This window comes from Anabrus simplex, chromosome 2 (assembly GCF_040414725.1).
Source record: "Anabrus simplex isolate iqAnaSimp1 chromosome 2, ASM4041472v1, whole genome shotgun sequence".
In the NCBI taxonomy this organism is placed as follows: Eukaryota; Metazoa; Arthropoda; class Insecta; order Orthoptera; family Tettigoniidae; genus Anabrus; species Anabrus simplex.
Window position 1 is genome coordinate 314,437,826 of NC_090266.1, and position 25,256 is coordinate 314,463,081.

Below are 25,256 nucleotides of genomic sequence, written 5' to 3' on the forward strand. Positions count from 1 at the left end.
GCAGGTTCTTTTGTCTTTGGAAACTCCACTTAAAGGGGGTGATTGAATTGAAAAATTAGTTGAATTCTTTGTATGAGGATACTTATATCACAAAAACTAAAGATGTTAAAGACGTGAAAATTGGTATTTGGAATCTCCTTTAAAAATAAATGCGCATTTATTTTTTTCGGAAAATCGACTCTGACCCAGTGAGGAAAGCAATGGCAAACTACCTCACTCCTCGTCTTGCCTAGTACGCCTCATTTTGGTGCTGTCATTGGTTTTTGCAGTTTCCTTATAACTGCATAACCTTTGGTGGTGTTATTTGAGGATCCAACCAGCCTCTAGGCTAATGACCTAACAGACATATACATGTTACAAGGCCTTTGCTGGCAAGATGTAGTGTTTACAGTGCACTATGTCTTCTGGTATGGGCTAGAATAAAATAAAATTGTAAAAAAATAGTAGGTAGATTGCAATTGTAACGCGCGTGTGTGTGTGTGTGTGTGTGTGTGTGTGGTGTTTTTTTTTTTATTCAGCCCGAAGGCTGGTTGGATCCTCAACAGGTTCACCATTATTTGTCATAGATGGCCTAGGTGTCACTGAAGAGGCGTACTAGGGAAATGAGGAGTGAGGTAGTTTCCCGTTGCTTTCTTCACTGAGCCAGAAGTTGCTATTGCACATCAGTCTGCCAAGCCCACCGAAATGCGTGCACCAACGGACTCTGGGGGTCAGCGACATTTTCACACCATTCATAGCAGGTCTGGCTGCATAAGGAATGGCATTACTAGCGTCTCTCATACCTCAGCCACCTTCATATTGTCAAATTCAAGTATAAGAATGAGACAGGTCAAGAAAGTAACAATTTTACTTGGTGTTATTCGACAGGAGTAGGCTACGTGTCGGCACCGGGTTTCACCCTCTCCCTACTATCACATATATATCACGTGATTCATTTCATCTCATTAACTCCTCTGATGAGGTTGATGTCAGGAAGGGCATTCGGTCATAAAAACCCGCCACGACAAATTCATCTCGCCTCATACCCGACCCCGTAGAGAAACGGGACAAGGGTTGGACAAACAACATATATCTCAAAAACTGAAGACGTTACAGTTGTAATAATTGGTATTTGGAAGCTCTTTTAAAGAAACGGGTATTGTTTGTTTTTAGGAAAATTCACTTGAGTGGGGAGTGTGAAAGGAAGTGAATTCTTTTCTGGAGAAACTTATATCTCAAAACTGAAGGTTACAGACGTGGAAATTGGTATTTGGAATATCCTTTAAAAATAAAGAAAAACACTTTTTTTTTTGGGTGGGGGGAAAACAACTTAACGGTTGGGGGGTAGAGTGAAAAAGGAGTTGAATTCTTTTCATGCGGATACTTATATCTCAAAAACTGAAGATGTTACAGACGTGAAAATTTGTATTTGGAATTTTCTTTCAAAGTAAAGAAACACATATCTTTCGGCTTTGATAAAATCCACTTAAGGAGGGTGAATTAATTGAAAAATTAGTTGAATTCTTTGTGTGAGGATACTTATATCCCAAAAACTAAAGAAGTTACAGTCGTGATAATTGGTATTTGGTAGCTCTTTTAAAGAAACGGGTACTGTTTGTTCTTGGAAAATTCACTTGAATGGAGAGTGTGAAAGGAAGTAAAAAAAAAAAAAAAAATCTTTTTCTGGAGAAACTTATATCTCAAAACTGAAGGTTTGTAAAAAAAACAGTAGGTAGATTGCAATTGTAATGCGCGCGTGTGTGTGTTTTTTTTGTATACATTAGTATTTGGAAACTCTTTTAAAAAATAAAAAAACACGCAATTTACAGTGGGGGGGATCATCTTGGGGGCGGGGGTGGTGAAAAAGGAGTTTACTTCCTTTTTATGAGGATACATTTATCTTAAAATTGAAGATGTTACAGTCGTGATAATTGGCATTTGGAATCTCCTTTATAAATAACGTAACAAGTATTTTTGGTTTTTGGAAAATTCACTTAAGTGGGGAGGGTGAAAGGAAGTGAAAATTTTAATTCTTTTTATGGAGAAACTTGACTTAAGGTTACACACGTGGAAATTGGCATTTGGAATCTCCCTTAAAAATAAAGAAACGTGCTTTTCTCAGAAAGGGGGGGGGGGGGGAATCAACTTAACGGGCTGGGGTAATTCTTTTTATGAGGATACTTATATCTAAAAAATTAATATGTTACAGGCATGAACATTTGTATTTGGAATCTTCTTTCAAAGTAAAGAAACATGTGTTCTTTTGTCTTTGGAAAATCTACTTAAGGGGGGGTTAGTGAATTGAAAAATGAGTTGAATTCATTGTATGAGGATACTTATATCTCAAAAACTAAATATGTTAAAGATGTGAAAATTGGTATTTGGAATCTCCTTTAAAAATGAACACGCACTTTTGGGGAGGGGGGAATAAGCTTAACGGGTAGGAAGGGGGTGGGAGGTGGAAAAGGAGTTGAATTACTTTCATGATAATGCTTATATCTCAAAACTGAAGATGTTACAGACGTGAAAATTAGTATTTGGAGTCTCATTTAAAAATAAAGAAGCACGCATTTGCTTTTTTCGGAAAATCGACGTAAGGGGGTGTGGAGTTGAAAATAAATAAGGAGTTCTAATATTTTTATGAGGATACTTTATCTTAAAAACTGAAGCTGTTACAGCCGTGAAAGTTGGTATTTTGAATTTTCTTCCAAAATAAAGAAACGCATCTTTTTTTTTTTTTTTTTTCGGAAAGTCCACTTAAGGCGGGAGAGGGGTGGAAAGAAGTGAAGAAGAAGTTGAATTATTTTAATGAGTATAATACATTTCTCAAAAACTGAGCGGGTTGCAGACGTACAGACAGGAAAACTGGCATTTGGAGTCTCCTTTAAGAAACTGAAACACGTATTTTTTTTGTTTTCGGAAAATCCAGTTAAGGGGCTAATAAGAATTGGAAAAGCGGGCGAATTTTTTAAATGAGTAACGGTATATCTGCATTAGTCCGGCCCCGCGGTGCAGGAGGCAACGCGTCCGCCTATCACCCAGCGGCCTCGGGTTCGATTCCCGGCCGGGTCAGGTGTTTTTATTTGTAAATGATTAATATCCCTGGCTTGGGGACTGGGTGTTTGTGTCGTCCTTAACGTTCCTTTCCTCACATTCAACACACTACTCTACACTTCCGCAATTCCAATTACATGCAGGTTCATATCGTATGGTGCAAGAAGGGGCGAAAGATCTCTATAGTTCGACGCCCCGAACAGATAGAAAAAATCTACATTATATGTCAAAAACTTAACATGTTAGATACAAGAAACTTGGTATTTGGAAAGTCCTTTAAAAATACAGGAACATGTACCTTTTTGTTTTCCGATAAGGCACTTAATGGGGGGGGGGGGGTGGAAAGAAGTGAAGAATAGTTGAATTATTTTTTATGAAGATACTTATATCTTAAAAACTGAAGATGTTACAGACATGAAAATTGGAATCTCCTTTTAAAGTAAAGAAACGTGTATTTTTGTTTTCGGAAAATACACTTAGGTGGAGGTGAGGGAAGGACTGATCAACGGGTTGAATTCTTTTTATGGGGATAAGGGGATAAGGGAATACAAATGAATGACCCTCATCATTTGGCTAATTATATAAATGATTTCTTTCTATCCCTACCATACAAACTTGAAAATGCAAATAAATCAGATGTATTACCAGAACTCCCAACCTTTGTGCAAAACTCTATGCAGTTAACTCCAGTAACAGAACCGGAAGTTTTTAAAATCATACAATCTTTGAAGAACAAAACTTCCACAGTTGTAGATGAAGTTCCCACAAAACTCATTAAAAAATGTGCTCCCTATCTGGTACAGCCTTTAACTTATTTCATCAATGAATCATTTTCTAGTGGTCAGTTTCCTAATCTCCTAAAAATAGCTAAAGTTATCCCAGTCTTTAAAAGTGGAAACTTACACGATTTACATAACTACAGACCAATATCAATACTTACTGTTATTTCAAAAGTATTTGAATGTGCTATGAAAGATCGGCTTACTAAATTTTTAATCAAATATAACTTGTTAAATAATGCACAACATGGGTTCAGAGCTGGCAGAAGTACTTTGTCTGCTTTATCACATTTTACACAGTTGGTCGTAAATGCTCTTGATAATGATGAAACTGTGATAGGACTATTTCTTGACCTTTCAAAGGCATTTGATACTGTTGATCATGAAATATTGTTGCACAAATTATATCAGATTGGAATTAGAGGAATTGTTAATGACTGGTTTAGATCATACCTGAATAAACGATCCCAGTTTGTTGAAATTACACATTGTAACAGTAAAGGGCATAATGAGACATATCACTCTCAGGTAAAAAGCATAGACTTAGGTATTCCGCAGGGTAGTATTTTGGGGCCTGTTCTTTTCTTGATCTATGTGAATGATCTTCCTCACAATAATCAAGTAGAAACAGCAGTTCTGTATGCTGATGATACAAACATAATTATTAATAATCCTGACCCTACGTCTATAGAAACTACAGCAAATACAGTCCTGTCTAGGTTAGAATCATGGTTCAGGAAAAACAAATTAACATTGAACTTTAAAAAGACCCAATACATGGAATTCAAGGCATCTAACTACCATGACAAAACTGCAAAAAAACACAACCTTATATTAACTGCAAATGCAATTGAAAATACGTTGACCACAAAATTTTTCGGTGTCCATATAGATGAAAAATTAAGATGGGATTGTCATATTAAAAAAAATAGGGAAGTCTCAGAGTTCTGTTTGTTTTGCCTTAAGGATTTTGTCTAATAGTTGTAGTGAAGAATATGTTAGAATAGCATATTTTGGATATTTCCATTCAGTCATCACTTATGCTATTGGTCTCTGGGGCTGCTACAAATCAAATCTTGATGTTATTTTTCGAATACAGAAACGAGCTATCCGAATTATATTGAGACGTAACAGGTTAGATCATTGCAGACCATTATTTAAGAGACTAAGGATACTCCCAGTACCAAGTATATACATCATGCAATGCATTCTACACGTGAAAAAAAATATTGATCACTTCAGAAAGAATTTTGACAATCACAATTGCCAGATGCGAACAAGAAATCATATTTTTATCGAGCACAAGAGTAAAACCATTGCCTTGAGACATGTAGACTCTGTTGGAATCAGATTGTATAATAAGCTTCCAAATACGATTAAAGATATTAGTCCCATCAGTTCATTTACCACAGCTTTAGAAAATCTCCTGCTGAGTAGCTGCTTCTACAGTACAGAAGAATACATGATGAAGTGCTGGTAATGATGCTACTACTTATTAACTTGTAATCTAGTATATAGCCTTAAAAATATGTTAATGTCACATTGACTATGTTCACATTATTAACACCACACCAATATATTTTTATTTTGTCTTGTAAATATTGGTTATTAATATTATTTTAAAAAATTAAGATGTGCTGTCCTAACATTGAGGTATGTGGTGTTTCTGTTTTTCTTCTTTTTCAAAATGTTCATTGTTGTGCATATATTATTGTTAGTATTAGGAAATCATTTGACAACTCCTATACTGTTGGCATATTTCAAAATATGTAATTGTACAGTCTATGGAAGCTAAATAAATAAATAAATGAATGAATGAATAAATGAATGGATATTTATGTATATCTCAAAACTGAGGATGTTACAGATGTGGGAATAGGTATTTGGAATCTTTAAAAATAAAGAAACGTGTATTTACTTTTTAGACTTGAGAGAAGTCTGTTTCTCACATGTACACTTCTATGTCGCATGGTCGTCTTAGCCCCAAAAGGTAATACCACAAACATGGTTTACAATGAATTTCTGGGGTAAATGAAACTCAATTTTTGGGTGAGTTTTTATACTTCAGGAATTTTCAGATAATGTCATAGTACAATGCAGAGGAACGATTACTTTGATCAAATTACGAAATCCACGCGAGCGAAGCCGCGGGTAATATATCCAATTTCTGATATTTTTAAAAAGCATAAGTTAAAAATAGCTTTCAAGACCACTCGCACCAATGCTAAAACAGTTTTTAATTCCCATACTGTCAGTGGCAACAGGAAATTTACAAACTCTGGGGTATACAAATTAAAGTGCCAGTCTTGTTTTTCGGTGTACGTAGGAAAAACAACCTGTAGTTTCAATATAAGATACACTGAACATCTTAACGCCTTGAAGTATAACTGCTACTCAGCCACGAGCGAACATTGTAAGGAACAAAATCATAAATACACAACCATTGACCAGGATTTAAAGATTTTACATTATGAACTGAAAGGTCTTTTACTTAATGTACTGGAGAATTTTTATATTGATATTGACCAATACAACAATTCCTCACATAACCTAAATGAAATCGACAGGAAGAAAAATGTTTTATTGGAAACTTTTGTCCTGCTCATGTCTCGACAATTTATTAATAAAAACGATTTTCATTACCGACGTTCCAGAGCTAGACCCGCCCTTCCCTCAATATTCCCCTCCCCGTAACTTACCCTCCTCCTGCCCCCTTCCACTTCCCCACCCAATCACATCAGCGTTGACATGCTGTAAGCTACAAATAAGCTTAGTGTCAGTGTGACATGAGACCGACATGGTCGTACCATTTGAGGCGACAGCCTTTTAACGAGTAAGTTGATTGAGCCTTTTCATTTCACACAATATTTTTGGTTTTGTTTCATCTTCATTCTCTTTTTTCCCATTACAGATGATGCACACTTATTATTCCCTTTATTGACAGTCTCACTATGCTGCGCAACACAGTGTTTCACTTCTTAAAAATAATTAGCAAGTTTTATGTCAACCAGACGAGTTTTCAGACAAGAATATTTTACCTCAACATGTTTTCATTTGATCAATCATGATCATTGTATTTTAATTCCATACACATCATCAGTGGTTTTTGTGTGTTTGCATTCATGTAATATTGAGCTTCTACTGAGGATGGCCTTTAGATTAGGCTGAAACATGTAAAGATATCATCCCATCTAATATAGATGGTTGTTTGTATTGAAAAGGAGGATTATATAAATACTTTTTATATTTATTTGTAAAGAGAGGTTTGTTTAGTTTCGCTTGATAGACAAAATCTTAGCTTTTGTTTAAAGCTTGAAACATGTCATAAACATTTGACTGAGTTTTCAGCAAATCCTCTTAAACTTCATACTATTTTGAAAGCTTCAGATGTGGTTGGTAGAGGCTCTTTTATAACATTATGAATGCTTTCATCATCATCATCATCATCATCAGATGGATTGGAATTTCATAGCACTTCTTGCAGAATTTTGTCGCCTGTCAGATCTCCACATACTGCAACTTCAGTATAAACAGGTAAATGGCTGGGCTGAGTGGCTCAGACTGTTGAGGCAGTGGCCTTCTGCCCCCAACTTTGCAGGTTCCATCCTGGCTCAGTCCAGTGGTATTTGAAGATGCTCAAATACGGCAGCCTCATGTCGGTAAATTTACTGGCACGTTAAAGAACTCCTGTTGGACAAAATTCTGGCACCTCAGCATCTCCGATAAATGACATTAGTTAGTGAAACGTAAAACAATATTATTATTATTATTATTATTATTATTATTATTATTATTATCAACAAAATACATGTCATGACTTACATCAATCACTACTTCTTGCCATTGCTCAGGTTTCACATGCATTTCTAGTACGTCTGGAACATTATTTGCACTGGTTTATTTTTGAAACATATTTACGGAAACAGTTTGCAGTTGTTTGCTCCATGATCTGCTTCCAAGCTTTGCTTAACATTTGAGTAGCATCTAACAGATCAATTTTAGCTTGTTTGTATCATTGCCCAGGATTTTAATGACACCATGCCTTTGATAAAAATATTTTTAAGTGATTTTTACTCCTTGATCCATTGGCTGCACAACTGTCATCATGTTGGGAGGAAAGTAGACTATCCTAATGCCCTTGAGTAGCTGTGCAGTAATCAATAAAGAGCAAAATTTTCCTGTTAGCCCTATACATAATTTTGTGTAGTGCTACAAGCTAATTTTCAAAATGTTCACTAGTCATCCAGGTTTATTTGTTAGCCTTGTACTGTACTAGAAGACTTTTAACAGCTTTAAAACATCTTGATTTTGCTGATTACCCTATTGTTTGCAACAGTAACTTTTCAGAACCATTCATACTTATCCTAACAAGAACTGTTACTCTTTCCTTGCTCCTTTTTCAGGCATTGCAGTTTTTTCCCTTTAAATGTAAATGTTTTATCTGGATCCTTGTGTCGCCAAAAGTATTCAATGTGTTGGTGCGATGTTAAACCACTAGCAAAAAGAAAAGGAAAAATCTAGAACTGGATAAACAAGAAAATCTATAAGTGATACTGATCGCCAGGTCACATCATTTTCCACGTCGAGACCTCTATGATCCCTTTGTCCTACACCTCTATAAGCAGGAATGTCTTTCATGTATGGTTTGAGTGCTCACGCACAGCACACATGCTCGCAGGTTTTTGTTCCAATGCCTTATTTGCAGCTTTTCTCAACCTGTGGTCTGCGAAGATGGGGCAGGTGGTTCACAGACAGAATTAAAAATATCATAAGACAACTAATTAAATGTAAATGAGTAAGAATTATTCACATAAAATGGATTCTGTAAAAGCCAAACATTCTAAAATCGTTGAATATTTTACCCTGGAATACTGCTCTTATCTCCACTTTAGAATATAACTGTCTGACATTCCACAAATTCTAAAATTTTGAAACATATTTCAATGACCAGAAAAAAATCCTACATTTCCAGTAAACCAGTATATGACTACATAGGGACCGTGGTATGTTCTAATAACAATTGTTTCTGCAGAAGTGAGATTTGATAGAATCTGATATTATTTCAAGAAAGAAATATATCATTCTGTTATAATTAACATGTTCTTTTTTTGGGGTAATTTATGGTATGTAATTATCTTGCATTAGTTTCAACAAACTGGAAAACTTTGTTACAGAATGCATGTTCTGAAAGACCCAATCACTTCTCAACTTGTAAGGTACTTGCAGGGAAGAAATACTACTAATATTATAAAGGTTGTAGCCAGTAGTTGAAATTAAAAATGCAATTGGAAATATGATAGTTCGTATGTGGAATTAGAGTTTACTTGGTGTGGTGATGAAAGTGAACAGAATCCACTGAAAGAAGTATTATATTGCTTCTGCTTTTCCTTGCTGTTCGAAGTAAACATGTGTTATCCATATTTCAAGAAGCCAAGCTGGTTGTTGTTTATTGGTATTTATTATTACCAGGTTTACTTTGTCGATCAAAGCTCAGTAGATCCTTAGGAGTGCTAAGTTATTGTCGGACAAAGTGTGTCGTGAGTTAACTTCAGTTTTAATTCATTTTCAAGAACTGTTTTAATAATGGAAATGTGGTTGAGAACAGGGACTTCAAAACGAAAAACAAGTAATGCAAGCAATGCAATGTGACTTGACTATAAAGGTTGAAGCAAGCAGTTAAAACTAAAAATACAATAGGAAATATGATAGTTTATATTTGGAATTAGGGTTTACTTTGTGTGTTGATGTAAGTGAATAGAAATCCCATTTCGCTTTGTGTTATAATGTAATGTCATACAAGCGCATAAAACCAACAAAATTCCAGCAACATTTAGAAACAAAGTTTCAGATGTGGAAAATTTTAACGTTTTCAGCAATGCGTAGGGAAACCTCAGTTTGATTAACAACAAGGCCCTGGAATCATCCTATCTCTTAAGTTTACTCATAGCCAAAACAAGAAAATCTTGTTCTTTCGGGGAAAATCTACTTCTTGCAGTTACAGTGGATGTGGTAAAGACTATGTTTTCTACAATTTGCTGTAATATATTGATTTGATTTCTCTTTCAAATGACATTGTTGATTGCAGAATGGATGATATAGAGAGTAATGTAGAATCCCAGTTAGTCGTCGTTATGCGTTACAAATAGATGAAGCTACTGATGCCACAAATGCTGTGCAGTTAAGATGCTACGATGGATATGCACATGGTGATGAAATACATGATATTCTCTTTTGTAGAACTTTGTCAACCTGAATAACTCAAGAAGAAATTTTCACTCCTTAGATAGTTACACAAAAGAGAAAGGGATCCAGTGGGGAAAATATGTGGGCTTATATTCAAATGTAACCTGCACCCTTACATGCAGACGTATTAGGGTTGTTTCTAAGGTCAAGGAATTAGTGGATATGAATTTGGAGTATTGTTTCATACATCGGCAAACATTGGCCTCTTAAACGAATGACACCAGAATTTAAACGTTGATTAGATAATGCTGTAAAGCTAGTTAATTTTATTAAGGCTCGGCCATTAAGAATAGGTTATTTTCCGTATTGTGCAATGAAACAGGCAGTGAATATACACCTTTTGCTAAATTCTGAAATTTTTTACTTTCCAGGGCCAGAATACTAACAAGGCTACTTCAGTTAAGGCTTGAAGTTTTACTGTTTGTAAGTGAACATAATACTGATTTAGGATCACTTATTGTTGACGAAGCATGGTTACTTGCATTATCCTGTCTTTCAGACATTTTTTCTGTAGTAAAATGAACTAATATATCCCTTCAGGGAAAATCTTTCACTATTCTGGATACTTACAACAAAATAAAGGCATTTGAGAAAAAATTGGTGCTGTGGATTAGTTACATTAAAAATGGGCAATTAGCATCTTTTCCAGCACTGAAATTCTTTCTAGGGAAAATTTATATTTTTGTTGATTCTGAGTTTCTTGAAGTGATTCATAGCCGCCTCAAAAGTGTGAAACAAAAATTTGAAACATATTTTTCCAAATAACTTGTATGAATTTTAGTGCATTTGTGATTCATTTGAGTCTTACAGTCACTACAATTTGAAACATATTTTTCCAAATAACTTGTTTGAATTTGTTTAGTGGCTTTGTGAGTCATTTGAGGCTTACAGTCACTAGAATGACCTCTCATTATCGAAGATAGACAGTTAATTGATCTTTCAAGTGATCGTCATCATTTCCCCTTATCCAGCTCGTGCTGAGTCAGCTTATTTATGGCACTTCTCCGTCTTCCTCCTTCCTTCCACCATTCCTCTTCCACGACCATGTCCCAGTCTAAATTTCGTCTTCACTGATTCAATCCACCTTGTTCTAGGTCTTCTTCTTGCTCTCATGCCCTCGCACTTTGCTTCTAGCAAAGTTTATTTTTTTCAATTCTCTCATTTAGCTTTCCTATCCCAACCTTCCTTCCTAACATCTTCATTTCTCACTTTGTCTTTCCTATCATACTTCTAAAGAATTTCATCTCACTGGCTTGAATTCCACTCTCTTGCCTACTAGAATTGATCCTTCAAGTGATAGTGGGCTTAAAATGTAATTCAGTCACCTTGGTTTGTCTCTGTTAAGGATCTCACTGTCAGTGAGAAATGAATTTTCAGATTATGATTTTTAATAATTTTGAAATCCACAGCTAAATGGAAGATTATGTGAAATGCAGTATAATAGCTTCATATTCCAAGAGAAATAAGAGGAGAACCAATTAGTAGAGATGTGTGGAAGTGGATTGATTTTTTAGTAAAAATTGTTTGTTGTTGTTTGAGTCATCAGTCCATAGACTGGCTTGATGCAGCTTCCATGCCACCCTATCCTGTGTTAACCTTTTCATTTCTATGTAACTATTGCTTCCTACATCTACTCTAATCTGCTTGTCATAGCCCATACCTTGGTCTACCCCTACCGTTCTTACCACCAACACTACCTTCAAAAACCAACTGAACAGGTCCCAGGTGTCTTAAGATGTTTCCCATCATTCTATCTCTTTTTCTCATCAAATTTAGCCAAATCAATCTCCTTTCACCAATTCGATTCAGTATCTCTTCGTTCGTGATTCAATCTATCCATCTCACCTTCGGCATTCTTCTGTAATACCACATTTCAAAAGCTTCTGTTCTCTTTCTTTCTGAGCTAGTTATTGTCCATGTTTCACTTCTGTACAATGCCATGCTCCAGGTGAAAGTCTACAGAAACATCTTCCTAATTCCTATATCAGTACCACAAACCTACTACGCTGGCATAGCAGGGGAAGAGGCGATACTCCCACGTGGTGCATCCCAGGTAGCGGATGGGGGGTCCTAACCGGCTTGCCGGCAGACTTGAGGGAAATAAAATACCTCTCGCGGACCAAACACACAACCCCCTGTGGAAGTGGTTGCAGACTAATACACCCACGGTATCCCCTGCCTGTCGTAAGAGGCAACTAAAAGGGGTGACCAGGGGATGATCAAATTAGAAACATGAGACTACTTGTAATTAGTACCATCATTCAGGGAACACCATGGGTCACTTTTACTTGCGTGTAGTACCACTATGTTAGGTACAAAATAGGTTTGTGATTAGTAGCGACAGTGTGTGGCTCAGGATGCATTTTACAGTACCTGTGATTCGTACCCCTATATGAGCAACTCCATGGGATGAGCGACACCATGGTTCTGCCTTGCCTATGCTTAGTACCCACTATGTGAGGAACACCACTGGATAGCGCGAGACCCTGTAGTTAGTCCACTTACGTGAGGAACGCCATAGGTTTACGTTGCCTGTAAATAGTGCCGCAGTGTGCGAAACACCCTAGGTCTGTGTTACACGTGCACATTACATTACCTGTGAATAGTACCATAATGTGTGGAATACCGCGAGTCTACGCTACTTTTGATTAGCACCGCAACATGACAAATAGCATGGTTCTACTTTCCTAGCCATAAGTGCCATTATGAGGGGCCGATGATCTGGATTTTGGACCCGTTTCACTTACAAGGATCATTGATTCAGTATTGTGCTTTAGAAGCAGTCCGTTGGTCAGTAATACTATTGTTTAATGCTAGTTTCTGGGAATGTGGGGCATTGCGGGTCAGATCCACTGATTGTTTTACTTCATATCCATCCATTCATTCTTTGTCCTCACGTTTTTGAATTCTGGTCAGTAGAGGATTATGGATTTTTAAATTGTCATAACATTTCATCTCACTTTGTACTATTCGGGGCTGATGACCTAGATGTTGGGTTCCTTTAAACAACAAGCATCATCATCATCTGTATCACTGTTTGAAGTGAGCAAATTTCTTTTCTTAAGAGAGCACTTCTTTGCTTGTGCTAGTCTGCATTTTATGTCCTCCTTACTTCTGCCACTGTTAGTTATTTTACTACCCAAGTAACAATATTCATCTACTTCCTTTAAGACTTCATTTCCTAATCTAATATTACCAGCATCGCCTGCCTTCGTTTGACTGCACTCCATTACTTTTGTTTTGGACTTACTTATATTCATCTTGTACTCCTTACCCAAGACTTCGTCCATATCATTCAGCAATTTCTCAAGTTCTTCTGCAGTCTCAGATAAAATAACATCATCGGCAAATCTCAAGGTTTTGATTTCCTCTCGTTGGACTGTGATTCCCTTTCCAAATTCCTCTTTGATTTCCCTTACTGCCTGTTCAATGTAAACATTGAAAAGGAGGGGGGACAAACTGTAGCCTTGCTTCACTCCTTTCTGGATTGCTGCGTCTTTTTCAAAGCCCTTGATTCTTATCACTGAAGACTGATTTTTATACAGATTGTAGATAATTCTTCGTTCTCGGTATCTGATATCCCAATCACCTTCAGAATCTCAAATACATAGCTTGGTCCAGTCAACATTATCAAATGCCTTTTCTAGATCCATGAATGCCACGTACGTGGGCTTGTCCTTATTTCGATCCTGTAAGATTAGACGTAAAGTCAGGATTGCTTCAAGTGTTCCTACATTTTTTCTGCAGCCAAATTGATCTTCTCCCAACTCAGCTTCAACTTATCCTTCCATTTTTCTGTAAATAATACGTGTTAAAATTTTGCAGGCATGAGATACTAAACTAATGGTGTGGTAGTTTTCACACTTGTCAGCACCGGCTTTCTTGGGAATAGGTATAACAACATTCTTCTGAAAATCGGATGACACTTCTCCTGTCTCATACATCTTACACACTAGATGGAATAACCTTGCCATGCTAGTTTCTCCTAAGGCAGTCAGTAATTCAGAGGGTATTTCATCAATTCCAGGTGCCTTGTTCCTATTTAGGTCTCTCACAGCTCTGTCAAACTCTGACCTCAAAATTGGGTCTCCCATTTCATCAGCATCGATAGCCTCTTCTTGTTCCAGAACCAAATCATCTAAGTCTTTACTTTGATACAACTGTTAGATATGTTCCTGCCATCTATCTGCTTTGTCTTCTTTCCCTAGAAGTGGCTTTCCATCTGAGCTCATAATATTCATACCCCTAGATTTCCTTTCTCCAAAGGTTTCCTTGATTTTCCTGTAGGCAGCCATTCTTCCTTAGCTATCTTGCACTTTCTATCTACATTTTTTAATCGCCTGTGTTCTTTTCTGCCCTCTTCATTTCTTGCATTCTTGTATTTTCATCGTTCATCAATCAAGTCTAGTATCTCCTGAGTTATCCACTGGTTCTTAGTTCATCTTTCCTTCTTTCCTAACATTTCTTCAGCAGCCCTACTGACCTCATTTTTCATGACTATCCATTCTTCCTCTATTGTGTTTCCTACAGCCTTTTCATTTGGTCCTTGTGCAGCGTGTTCCTTGAAATGATCCCTCACACTCCTTTCTTTCAGCTTGTCTAGATCCCATCTCCTTGCATTCCTTCCTTTCTTCAACTTCAGATGGCATTTCATGACCAACAAGTTGTGGTCAGAGTCCACATCTGCTCCTGGGAAAGTTTTACAATCCAACACCTGGTTCCCGAATCTCTGCCTAATCATAATGAAGTGTATTTGATACCTTCCAGTGTCTCCGGGTCTCATCCACATATACAGCCATCATTTGTGGTGTTTGAACGAAGTAGTGGAGACAGCCGTCATTTGTGGTGTTGGAACCAAGTAGTAGCAAGGACTAAATTATGATCAGTGCAGAATTCAACCAGGCGACTTCCTCTTTCACTCCTTTGTCCCAATCCAAATTCTCCTACGGTATTACCTTCTCTTCCTTGGCCTACCACTGCATTCCAGTCTCCCATCACAATTAGATTCTCGTCACCTTTTACATATTGTATTAAATCTTCTATCTCTTCGTATATTCTTTCGATTTCCTCATCATCCGCTGAAGTAGTAGGCATATAGACCTGCGCAGTTGTGGTGGCCATTGGTTTGTGTCTATCTTGACAACAATAATTCTTTCACTATGCTGGTTGTAGTAGCTAACCCACTGCCCTATTTTCTTATTCATTATTAAACTAACTCCCGCATTTCCCCTGTTTGATTTTGTGTTGATAATTCTGTAGTCTCCTGACCAGAAATCCTGTTCTTCTTGCCAACGTACTTCACTTATACCAACTACATCTAACTTTAGTCTATCCATCTCCCTTTTCAGATTCTCTAGCCTACCGCAACGATTCAAACTTCTAACATTCCACACTCCGACTCGTAGAATGTCGGTATCCATCTTCCTGATGATCGCCCCCTCTCGTGTAGTTCCCACCCGGAGATCCGAATGGGGGACTATTTTACCTCCGGAATGTTTTACCCCGGAGGAAGCCATCATCAGTACATATTCATCCAGAGAGAGCTGCATGTCCTCGGGAGTTAGTTACGGCTGTAGTTTCCCGTTGCTTTCAGCCGTGTAGCAGTATCAACACAGCTAAGCCATGTTGAGTATTATTATTACAAGGCCATATCGGCCAATCATCTAGACTGCCGCCCTTGCAATTTCCGAAAGGCTGTGACTACCCTTTTGATGAATCATTCGTTAGTCTAGTGTCTCGACAGATACCCATCCGATATGGTTGCACCTGCAGCTCGGCTATCTGCTTTATTGGGACTCGCAAGCCTCCCCACTGCGGCAGGGTCACATGGTTCGCAGGGGAGGAAAATTTGTTTAATAAGAATTAAATTAATTAAAAATTCTGCTAAATACCAATTCAAACAAAAGTTATAGCTGACAAAATATTTTAATGAGTTCCTATCTACAGATACAACTGCTTTATTGTGAACATTCTAAGTTTCTTAGCGCAAAGAACATGCACCAAAACAGGCTGGTGCTGAGAATCACGCTGTGTTTACAAACTACCACATGTCTGCCAGAGTGAGTTGGGGTGAAAAAACGAAATATATTTTTCCAAAGTCAAATGCAGAATTTGCATAGAAATCGCATTTTTGCATGATTTTGTGTTATGGTATTTTGTAATTCTTAAAACATAATTTTGGGATCAGATAGGTCAGTTACGAGTTTAATAGTCGAAGAAAACTAAAAAGATTAAAAAATTGTGTTATTGGTGTCTCTGGAATTTCACAGGTCTACTAATAAGGGATGGTGGAATTATGGATATACTGAAAAATAATCATATCCATACACAACACTAGTAGCAGAAAGTAAGTTACTTCATTCTGTACACTTTCCTGGAGTTCATATTTTTATTGTCCTTTTTTATGCGTTATTTACAGTGCAGCCATTATCATGTAATCAGTTTTCATTTTTTTCTGTTGATCATCATATATATAAAATGTATCATATATATACGTTGATGAAAAGAAATTCCACTTATAGGTGTCTGACTCAACTTCTAAATTTGGTCCTCTGTCACGCTAATTTGTTTTCCGAGGAGAAAGCTCATCTGCAATGTGCTGTTCAAAATTGGACATTGAATTGAATAATACAGTATGCTTGTTTTAGGAAAAATTCTAGGATCAGCAGAGAAATAAATCTGTCTGTAAATGCAGTATAAAATTTTTGTAATTGCTTCATTCATTACATCACCAGGCACAGCTGCACAAACCAAAGAAAGGCCTCTGCCAAACGGCTGTGGAAATTTGAATTGCTATGAAAGGGAAAGATCCTGGGTTACTGTTGATGAATCAGAAAAAGAGTTTTAAGAACACATGTAATAATCTGATATTGTGAAAAAAGTGATCAGTTATAAAGCTGAGGTGCTTTCTTGTAGTACAGTATACAGCACATACAGTTGTTTTAAACATTCAATTTTGTTTTTATACAGATGAATCACCCACTACATGCAGCGTATTTCTGGAAGAAGGAGGTATGGCTTTATTTCTTGAAGTGCTGGAAACTTTTCAAGATGAAAATACTGTAGAAACTAAGGTGCTTGGTCTAATCAATAACATAGCAGAAGTTGCACAACTTCGTAATAGACTGATGGTTGCAGAATTTATCAACATACTTAGGTAAGAAATTTGTATTATCCACATCATATTCTGTCTGGTAGCATGATAAATGTTCACAGATTTGCGGATATTTATACTTCAGAGCTTCTATTTTTATTCTTGATCCATATTTTCAGAGCTTCTATTTGTATTCTTGATCCATTTTTGATAACTTAGTGAACAATTGGTACGCAGTTGAATGAAATATAATAGTAACTCATTTACATTAAAATACAAATTCAGTTGAGGAGAGAGGTTTGTTTTGTAGTTTAGAAATCACTTGCAACATTAATATTACTGGTTGAATATTGTGTTAGATATAACTGTAGAAATGTGGCAAGAGTTGTGTACTGTAATAATCTCTTAAATGATGAGGTTCTTATTTGTCTAGTAGGTAAGAAAAATAAACTTTTTGCTGTGTGCCATTCTGTACTTGAGCTTGAAAGAAGATTAGAATGGATCAGTGACATATGCAGAGTTCAAGCAGCGAGCTACTACTAGTCTTAAATTACTGTTTTTGATAGTTAATATGAAGAAATGTAGCAGTACATTTTGAACATTACCTAGTTATTTTTTTGACAAAATTGGAAGAAAAAAAAAGAAAAAATACATTTTAAAAATAAACAATCTAAATACGTAAATAAAACATAGTTATTCATTTAAATGTAGGCCTACCTGTTTTATCTAAATGAATTCCAGCCATCTTTCCTTATTGGGAAACTTCGTAACGACTTCGACAAAAAATGCTTCCTTTTTGGTCCTTGTCAAGGAAACAAGCACTTACCTTAGTTTCTGTTGATAAAAGAGCAAAGTTCCTGAAGCAAATTTGTCCTTGCATTGTCCAAAGATACATTAATTTTTTTCTTCACTGTTGGAAAACTTTATCAGCTCTTGCAATAGTAGAAGGAAGGTTTAAAATTAGTGTAGCCCACTTGTAAACTTCAGTACACAAGGAATGGAAATCATTCAATTTCTTACAACTTGCAGTGCCTTGCACTGATTTTTTAGAAAAGTCCTCAGACCTATATATGCTTGCAGCTCATTCTTTAGGGCCATTAAATCAAAATACGAACTGTAAGGTTCTTCGAGTAAACAAATACTAGCAGGAAACTTTTTACGCTAATTAATAATTATCAGAAATTTAAGAGTCTAATAAAGCCACAAACTTCAACCGCTTTTGAGATTCAAATCTCAAGTTAGACACACAGTAGCTTTGCAAACTTCACAAAAGATTTTTGAACCAAGCAAGTTGCTGTGTGGTTTGGGCCATGTAGCTGTTAACTTCCATTCAGGAGGTAGTGGGTTTGAACCTCACTATTGGCAGTCCAAAAGATGGTTTTCAGTGGTTTGTCATTTTCACACCAGGCAAATGTTGGGACTATACCTTAATTAAGGCCATGGTCGCTTCCTTCCCACTCCTAGCCCTTTCGTATCCCATTGTCACCATAATACGTACGACGTGAAGCAAATTGTGAAAAGAAATCATTCTTGAATACACTTTCAACTTTATAATACCTCCTTTTAGGTCTAGGTTCTCCTCCTCCTATCTCATAATCACTTCCAGTTTTTGTCCACATTTCTTCAAATCTTGTGTCTCTGGTCTTTTGTAGCATATTTATTTACCTTTCCTGTACAGAAGGATATGTCCATATTCTTATTTTGTAAAATATCAAAGAGAGTCAGCAAATGCAAAAAATGTACTGAACAAACTCAGGAAAAATAATTATTTGAATTTTAGAAAGAAAGCACAAAAAGCCCATGGACATGTTGACTTCTTCACTGGACCAGTCCCCTGGTTTTTCCTTGATGGATGCAAAGAATTCTATGTGATGGCACAGCCATTAACTACTTGAAATCCTAGATGCAAAATTCTAACTTGCAGGGGCCACCCTTGGTATTTTCTTTTCAGTAAAGGCTTTTAAGGGGTCTGTTCAAGATGTGGAATTGGAGAAAAGGCAAGGAACACCTCAGAAATAGAGAGAATAAAAGATTTTGAAATGTTGTGTTACAGATTGCTGAAGGTGAGATGGGTAAACCGAATCACAAATGAAGAGATACTGATTTGAATTAGTAAGAGGAGAATGTTTTGTTAAAATTTGATCAGAAGGAGAGACAGAATGATAGGGCACATCTTAAGACACCCAAGTCGTGCTCGGTTAGTTTTTGAGGGAAATGTAGGTGGTAAAACTGGCAGGGATAGACCAAGGAATGAATATGACAAACAGATTTGCGTTGATGTTGGATGTAGTAGTTATGTAACTATTGAAGTTTAGCACAGGATAGAGTGGCATGGAGATCTGCATCAAACCAGTCCTTGGACTGATGACCCAAACAACACAACCCATTAAGGAAAACAGCTGCCTGGTTTCTTTAATAAAATTCACAGGTTATGATAGTATGAGATTAAGCCTGTGACTGTAACAATGAATATACATAGTCGAATCACATTATGATGACCACCTGCTAGAAGTGCCATCTGCGCATAGTCCATGACTTACAGCCCCTGACGAGGGCTGGTGAAGTGGCTATACAGTATAGTGCCACCGACAGGCTGCTTGTACACATTGCACTTGCTGCTCTCAGAAACCACGACGTTATTAAACTCTTCATGTGCCTCTGCGGTAAAGGTATATCGTGAGTGGACAAATGCACCATTTGGAATAAACTTTGTGGAAACTGCAGACCTCCATGTGCCATTGATGTGCAAGGTGATCATGAACTAAGACAGGCTACAGTGGAACAGCTCACTGTCCAAATGAACCAGGGGACATCCATACACTGTTTCTTCTGTAACAGTTCAACAAACCCTCTTGCAATTGTGGCTCCAGTGTAGACAGAGGGTGATTTCACCCATGCTAACACAGGTGCATCGACGAAAACAACTGCAATTTGTTCGACTGTATGTCAGCTGGACCGCTGCTGATTGGCAACAGGTAGCCTCTTCCTGTGAGTTACGTTTTCATCTGTATCGAGTAGATGGACATGAACGTGTCCAGCAATAAATGTAGGAAAACCAACATTCTGCAGCCATTGTTAGATGAAAACGAGGTGGTGGGACCAGTGTTTTGGTCTAGGACAGGGCTGCTCAAACTTTCTTGTATGGAGGGCCAAAAATTATGAACAATACATTTTACAGGCCACAGACGAGTATACCTTTTTCTTATTCTTCTTCTTCCAAGTATTTCTGTGGTCCAGAGAGAGAAAGAAGCGTGAGGGGTGAATGGCCGGAGAAAGCATAAATCAGAGTTGCTAATAAATTGCTAACAAAATCAATGAAAAACATTTCTTTTCCTATGGATTGTTATTTTCAACAACTACTATATAACAAAGGAAAGTTTCACCTGAGGAGCTTAGAAGCTCTGATATTTACACAAGAGGAGCTCGTAAACTCAGGAAATTTCCAATATTTCGGGAGAACTCCCATCTTAAAAGAGTCGAAGACTTCAGGCCCCTTTGTCTCCTATATTTACATTTAGAAAGGATAGGCTAGCCTTACATATCCAGGGAAGTACACTTCAGAAAAAGAAACCGGAGCTTCTAGAATAATTTACATAATGCATCTTGAACCCTGGAGCTCAGTTTACAATTAATTTTACAAAGTGCCCTTTAGTGGGCCAGTAGACTACATTAATCACAATTGTCTGACACCACAGACACTTGAAGCAGCAAATACACTCTACTGTAATAAGTTATTAATTTAATACCTGTGGTACCCTCGAATAAGGATCGAAAGATCCCTAAGTAATCAGAGACATAAGGCCTACACTACACAGCCAAGAAAAGAAAGAAGAAAAAAAGGAAGGTCATACTTGAAAGGCTGAGAACAAAATGAGAATGGAGGATGAAACACCAAGCACTCAAAAGTTTTTAAGTTCAACAGTAAACTAATAAATTGGGCATAATGCCAAATGACACAGAGGCTAAGCCATAATCTAAGGTGAGAAAATCCTACCCTATCTTCATACACAGCAAGGTTCACATATTTAAAGTTGTGGCATACCTTGTTTATTGCTGCCTTTTCATGCCAGTCCCCGCTCCATCAATTTCCTGAAGGAGATCCCCTCACCCAGGTAGAACACTTGATATTACACTGCTGCAAGACCCTTGTTTCAAAAGACTTGCACCTTTTATAGGGGGCTGGCAGATGGTTCTATAGTAAATTAAGTAATGTCAATTTTGATATCAAGCCATACCCTAGGCAGATCAATTTAATCGCAGTGTTCATAACTCCAAAATAATAAACAATTGAAAGTTGATTAAGTTACCCAACTTCAAAATACAAACATTCTTCATGGTAGTTACAGTTTCTGAACACCAGTTAGCCCTAGAAAATTTATACTAGGGATATCTGGTCCGAAAAGATAACTTCTGCAATATATGATAGTTTGATTTTTTTTTTTTCAATAAGTTGCTTTACATCGCACCAACACAGATAGGTCTTATGGCGACGATGAGACACGAAAGGGCTAGGAGTGGGAAGGAAGTGGCCGTGGCTTTAATTAAGATAAAGTCCCACTGTCGACAGCCCTGAAGATGTTTTTCCGTAGTTTCCCATTTTTCACACCAGGCAATATCCACAGTTTGTTTATTAAGCAGCTGTAATACACACACACAGTAATTAAGACACATTTGTCAGTCAAGTAATATACCAGTCGTTTCTCCTCTCATCTGTTGGTCTGAGTAACTTTCTTTATTACTTACGATGCGCGAGTCTAACGAGGAAATGTGCATTCACACAGAGCGTTATCCCTGCGTCCATCTTAACATCCACCTCACCCTACCTTCTTGTCCCTTCCTTTCACTGAAGCACTGTGGTGGGCGGCGGCTTAAGCTCTGGCACAGCAAATACAGAGAGTTCATCAATATTTACCTCATTTTCTCAAAGTGAAAAATGTCCTCCGCCAATCCAATTGCACCACTGTCCTTTACATAACACAGAGAGTATCCCCCCCCCCCTTTTTTTTTTTTTTTTTTGTATGATTTAGATACACCCTGTATAACAGTGAAAGCATCATTATCTGTATAGTGTGTTTCAGAAAATATTTATTGTGTTCGTTTTGATAAGTGTATCGTTATCAAGGCTGGCATTTTAATGTAGTGTAATTTTTTGTATTAGATAGTATATTGTAATTTTAACACCTTGTTATTATTGAACTACAGTATGCTTCAACCAGTTCAAAGCGCTGCTAAATGTCAAGGCTGGCCAAGAATTCATTCACGTCGAGAAAAGGTAAACTTAAAGGGGAGGCCTGGCTTAGTTATTCGTGGTCAAGCCTGCGATATGGTGTTTGCCTTACGGGAATATTTTGAGGCTGAAAGAGAAAATAGAGCGAGAGAATGTTTGTGGACTATCACATGACAGGCTTAGGGCCAATACAGCACTATGCCAAACGAATAACCAGTATGGATAATTTCCAGCAAGGAACAATTCGATGGCATATATATGCCTATTACAAGAGAAAGGAATACACAACTCTATGAAAACCACACAGCAGTCTTAGAGAAGATATTTTATTTAATGGTAGTGAGTCGTCCCTTTGAACCACCCTCCATGAGTTACGATTTCACTTTGAATATTACTCAGATCTTGGCTTGGCTGTGCCGCTACTTCAGGGCTGTTAGGAATTCAGATTACAAAAGCATAGTGTGGCTTGATGAAACATTTGTAAATGCTCGCCACCCTTTAACCAGGGGGTGGTCAGACAGAACTCCACAAGGCACAATGAAAGCCCTGTTAGGAATGGGGGTTAGGGTCATTGTCTTAACTTGCTGGCAGCAGGGGACTATCAGGAGGAAGTGAATGCTGCCGCATGTCATAGTTTGAAAATTCCCTCAACATTCTCCTCAGTTCCACCATTGTTACGGATGATGCTCCATACCGGTCTGTAATAGTAGACAGAGGCCCTACAATGCAGATGAGAAAAGCTGAGCATGTTGGCTTGGGTGAAATGTCTTGCCTCAGAACAGAGACATTACCATTGAACCTGGTACTACAAAGTCAGAGCTAATGGAACTTGTGACAGCTTACAAACCGAAGCCAGTTTATGTCTTCGATGAGATAGCCAAAAGGAATGGCCATCACGTGATCAGGCTGCCTCCTTACCATGGTCATTTTAACCCCATTGAACTTACTTGTGCACAAGTAAAGGGTTACATAGTCAAGAGCAGCAAGAAGTTTTCCATCACTGAAATAGAGAGACTGACCAGATAGACGATGTCACTGCAGAAAACTGGGCATTGTAGTGAACCACACAAAGGAACTCGTGCAGAAGCAGTAGGAAAAGGAAGAAATATTCACCTCCCTCGGTTCCAGTTCCGGCTCCAGCTCTGCAGTTGAAGACGGTGATTCCTCACTGCGGGTGGCTCCATTGATACCATAAAGGTGATTAATTTTTTACTGTGATGAACTTCTAACTTCTCCACCATGCATTTTATAGCCGAGCAACCAGTACGTGAGTTTGCTTTCTGATGATTAGTATAACATTAATAAAATATAATTTAAGGTTTTTCTTCAAAATTGGTAATGCAATTTTTTCAGTTTTAGCATTAAGTTGACAAAATATGCCTTGAAAAGCTAATGTTTGAATTGAAGTATAACAGATGTTTCCTGCTCCCTTTGAAATTATGATAGAGTTTAATATATTTGGTTGCTTAAATAATAATATATTATTATTATTATTATTATTATTATTATTATTATTATTATTATTATTATTATTATTGTTATTATTTGCTTCCTTCTTATTAAGGCGGATGGGGTTTGATTTTTAACAAAGCCTATGATATTTTAGAAATTAGGAATCATATTGTGCGGTTAGAATACATAAGCTTCCTTTCTGCTTTGGATTTCTGTAAAAAGAGGTCTCATGATCTATGATCGCAAGCTTAAACCCATTCAGTGTGACAAATTGAAAGACGAACTTTTACCGATTGCAACACTCATTTCATTTATAGCTTGCATCTTAAATTGTGCCAGTACCTATGGCCGGTTCCACCGATTTCTCCTCTTTATATATATAAACAAAAACCTCTTAGATTTTTTCCCATCCTCACCCCAATTTGAACCCAGAATGTTGAATAGGCCAGTCAAAGTTCCATTCTGCTGCTCATATCTACCTTAAAAATTGAAGCCAGTCATCTGGAGATAGACTGATAAAACACTATGATATTTGAGCTGATAAAATTACTGCTGAGCCACCCTGGAAAAATAACAGTATTTAATGTTATGCTAACAGAATGATTCCCATACATGGATATTATTTTCTGCGGCACCTAGACTTTGATTGTGATTTTAGTAACACCAGCCGAACCTATGCTCGGCACCACACGCCGCGCAAGTTGTTTTAACAAACCTGTAAGAATGGGAATGCAGGCTGTGTTTGATGCTCATATAGAAAACCATTCTGAAAATAGTATTCATGGGTAACCTGCAGGGCAAAGGACTTATAAGTGCTGCAAATGAAATGAATAGAGCAAATGTTCATGGAGAATATTCCATACATTCATGTGATTTGTACCCAGAATTTGCACATTTGTACATGTGCTGGTGGATGTATTTTGCTCCAATTACGTCAACACGCCAACACTTCCAAGTGTACTGTTTGTGTCTGTTCCTGTCCTAGTTCTCTAATAAGACCTTGTTTCACGTAACATTGATACACAGAAGCAAATGGCGTATGACGGGGTAAAAGGCGGTTGGGATATGTTCGTTGATACTGTCTCTGCTCTGATCTTCCACTGAAACTTGCTGCTCCATACATATAAACCATGTCGGTCTGCTCTACCCATGCGTATCTCTCCACAGTGATAATCACTGCACTGGGGAACCAGCAGATTAACACGGCACTAACAACCCAACTGAAGTGGTAAACAAAGCACTTATTACAACTGAAAACTACTTGTGCCATCTAGTGGCAGAACGATACACTATCTGGGTGGCCAACTTGCTAACAACATTTGAATTCTTCCTAGAGTTACAAACGCTCAATTAGTTCAATCACACTTTTGCCAGGAACGATCTGTAACGTAGGAATTAATATCAGAGAAGAAAAAGGGGGGTTCAACAA

At 37.4% G+C, this 25,256-nt stretch overlaps 1 protein-coding gene across 5 annotated transcripts in view; it reads left to right on the forward strand.

The window, feature by feature from the left end:
• LOC136864086 (protein zyg-11 homolog B) overlaps nucleotides 1-25,256 on the forward strand; it is a 417,362-nt gene that overhangs the window by 309,257 nt on the left and 82,849 nt on the right. For all 5 annotated transcript variants that reach the window (XM_067140642.2, XM_067140641.2, XM_067140640.2 and 2 more), the window contains one exon: nucleotides 17,025-17,211. In XM_067140642.2, the coding sequence (XP_066996743.2) occupies nucleotides 17,025-17,211 (187 nt within the window). The remainder of the gene's footprint in view (nucleotides 1-17,024; nucleotides 17,212-25,256) is intronic.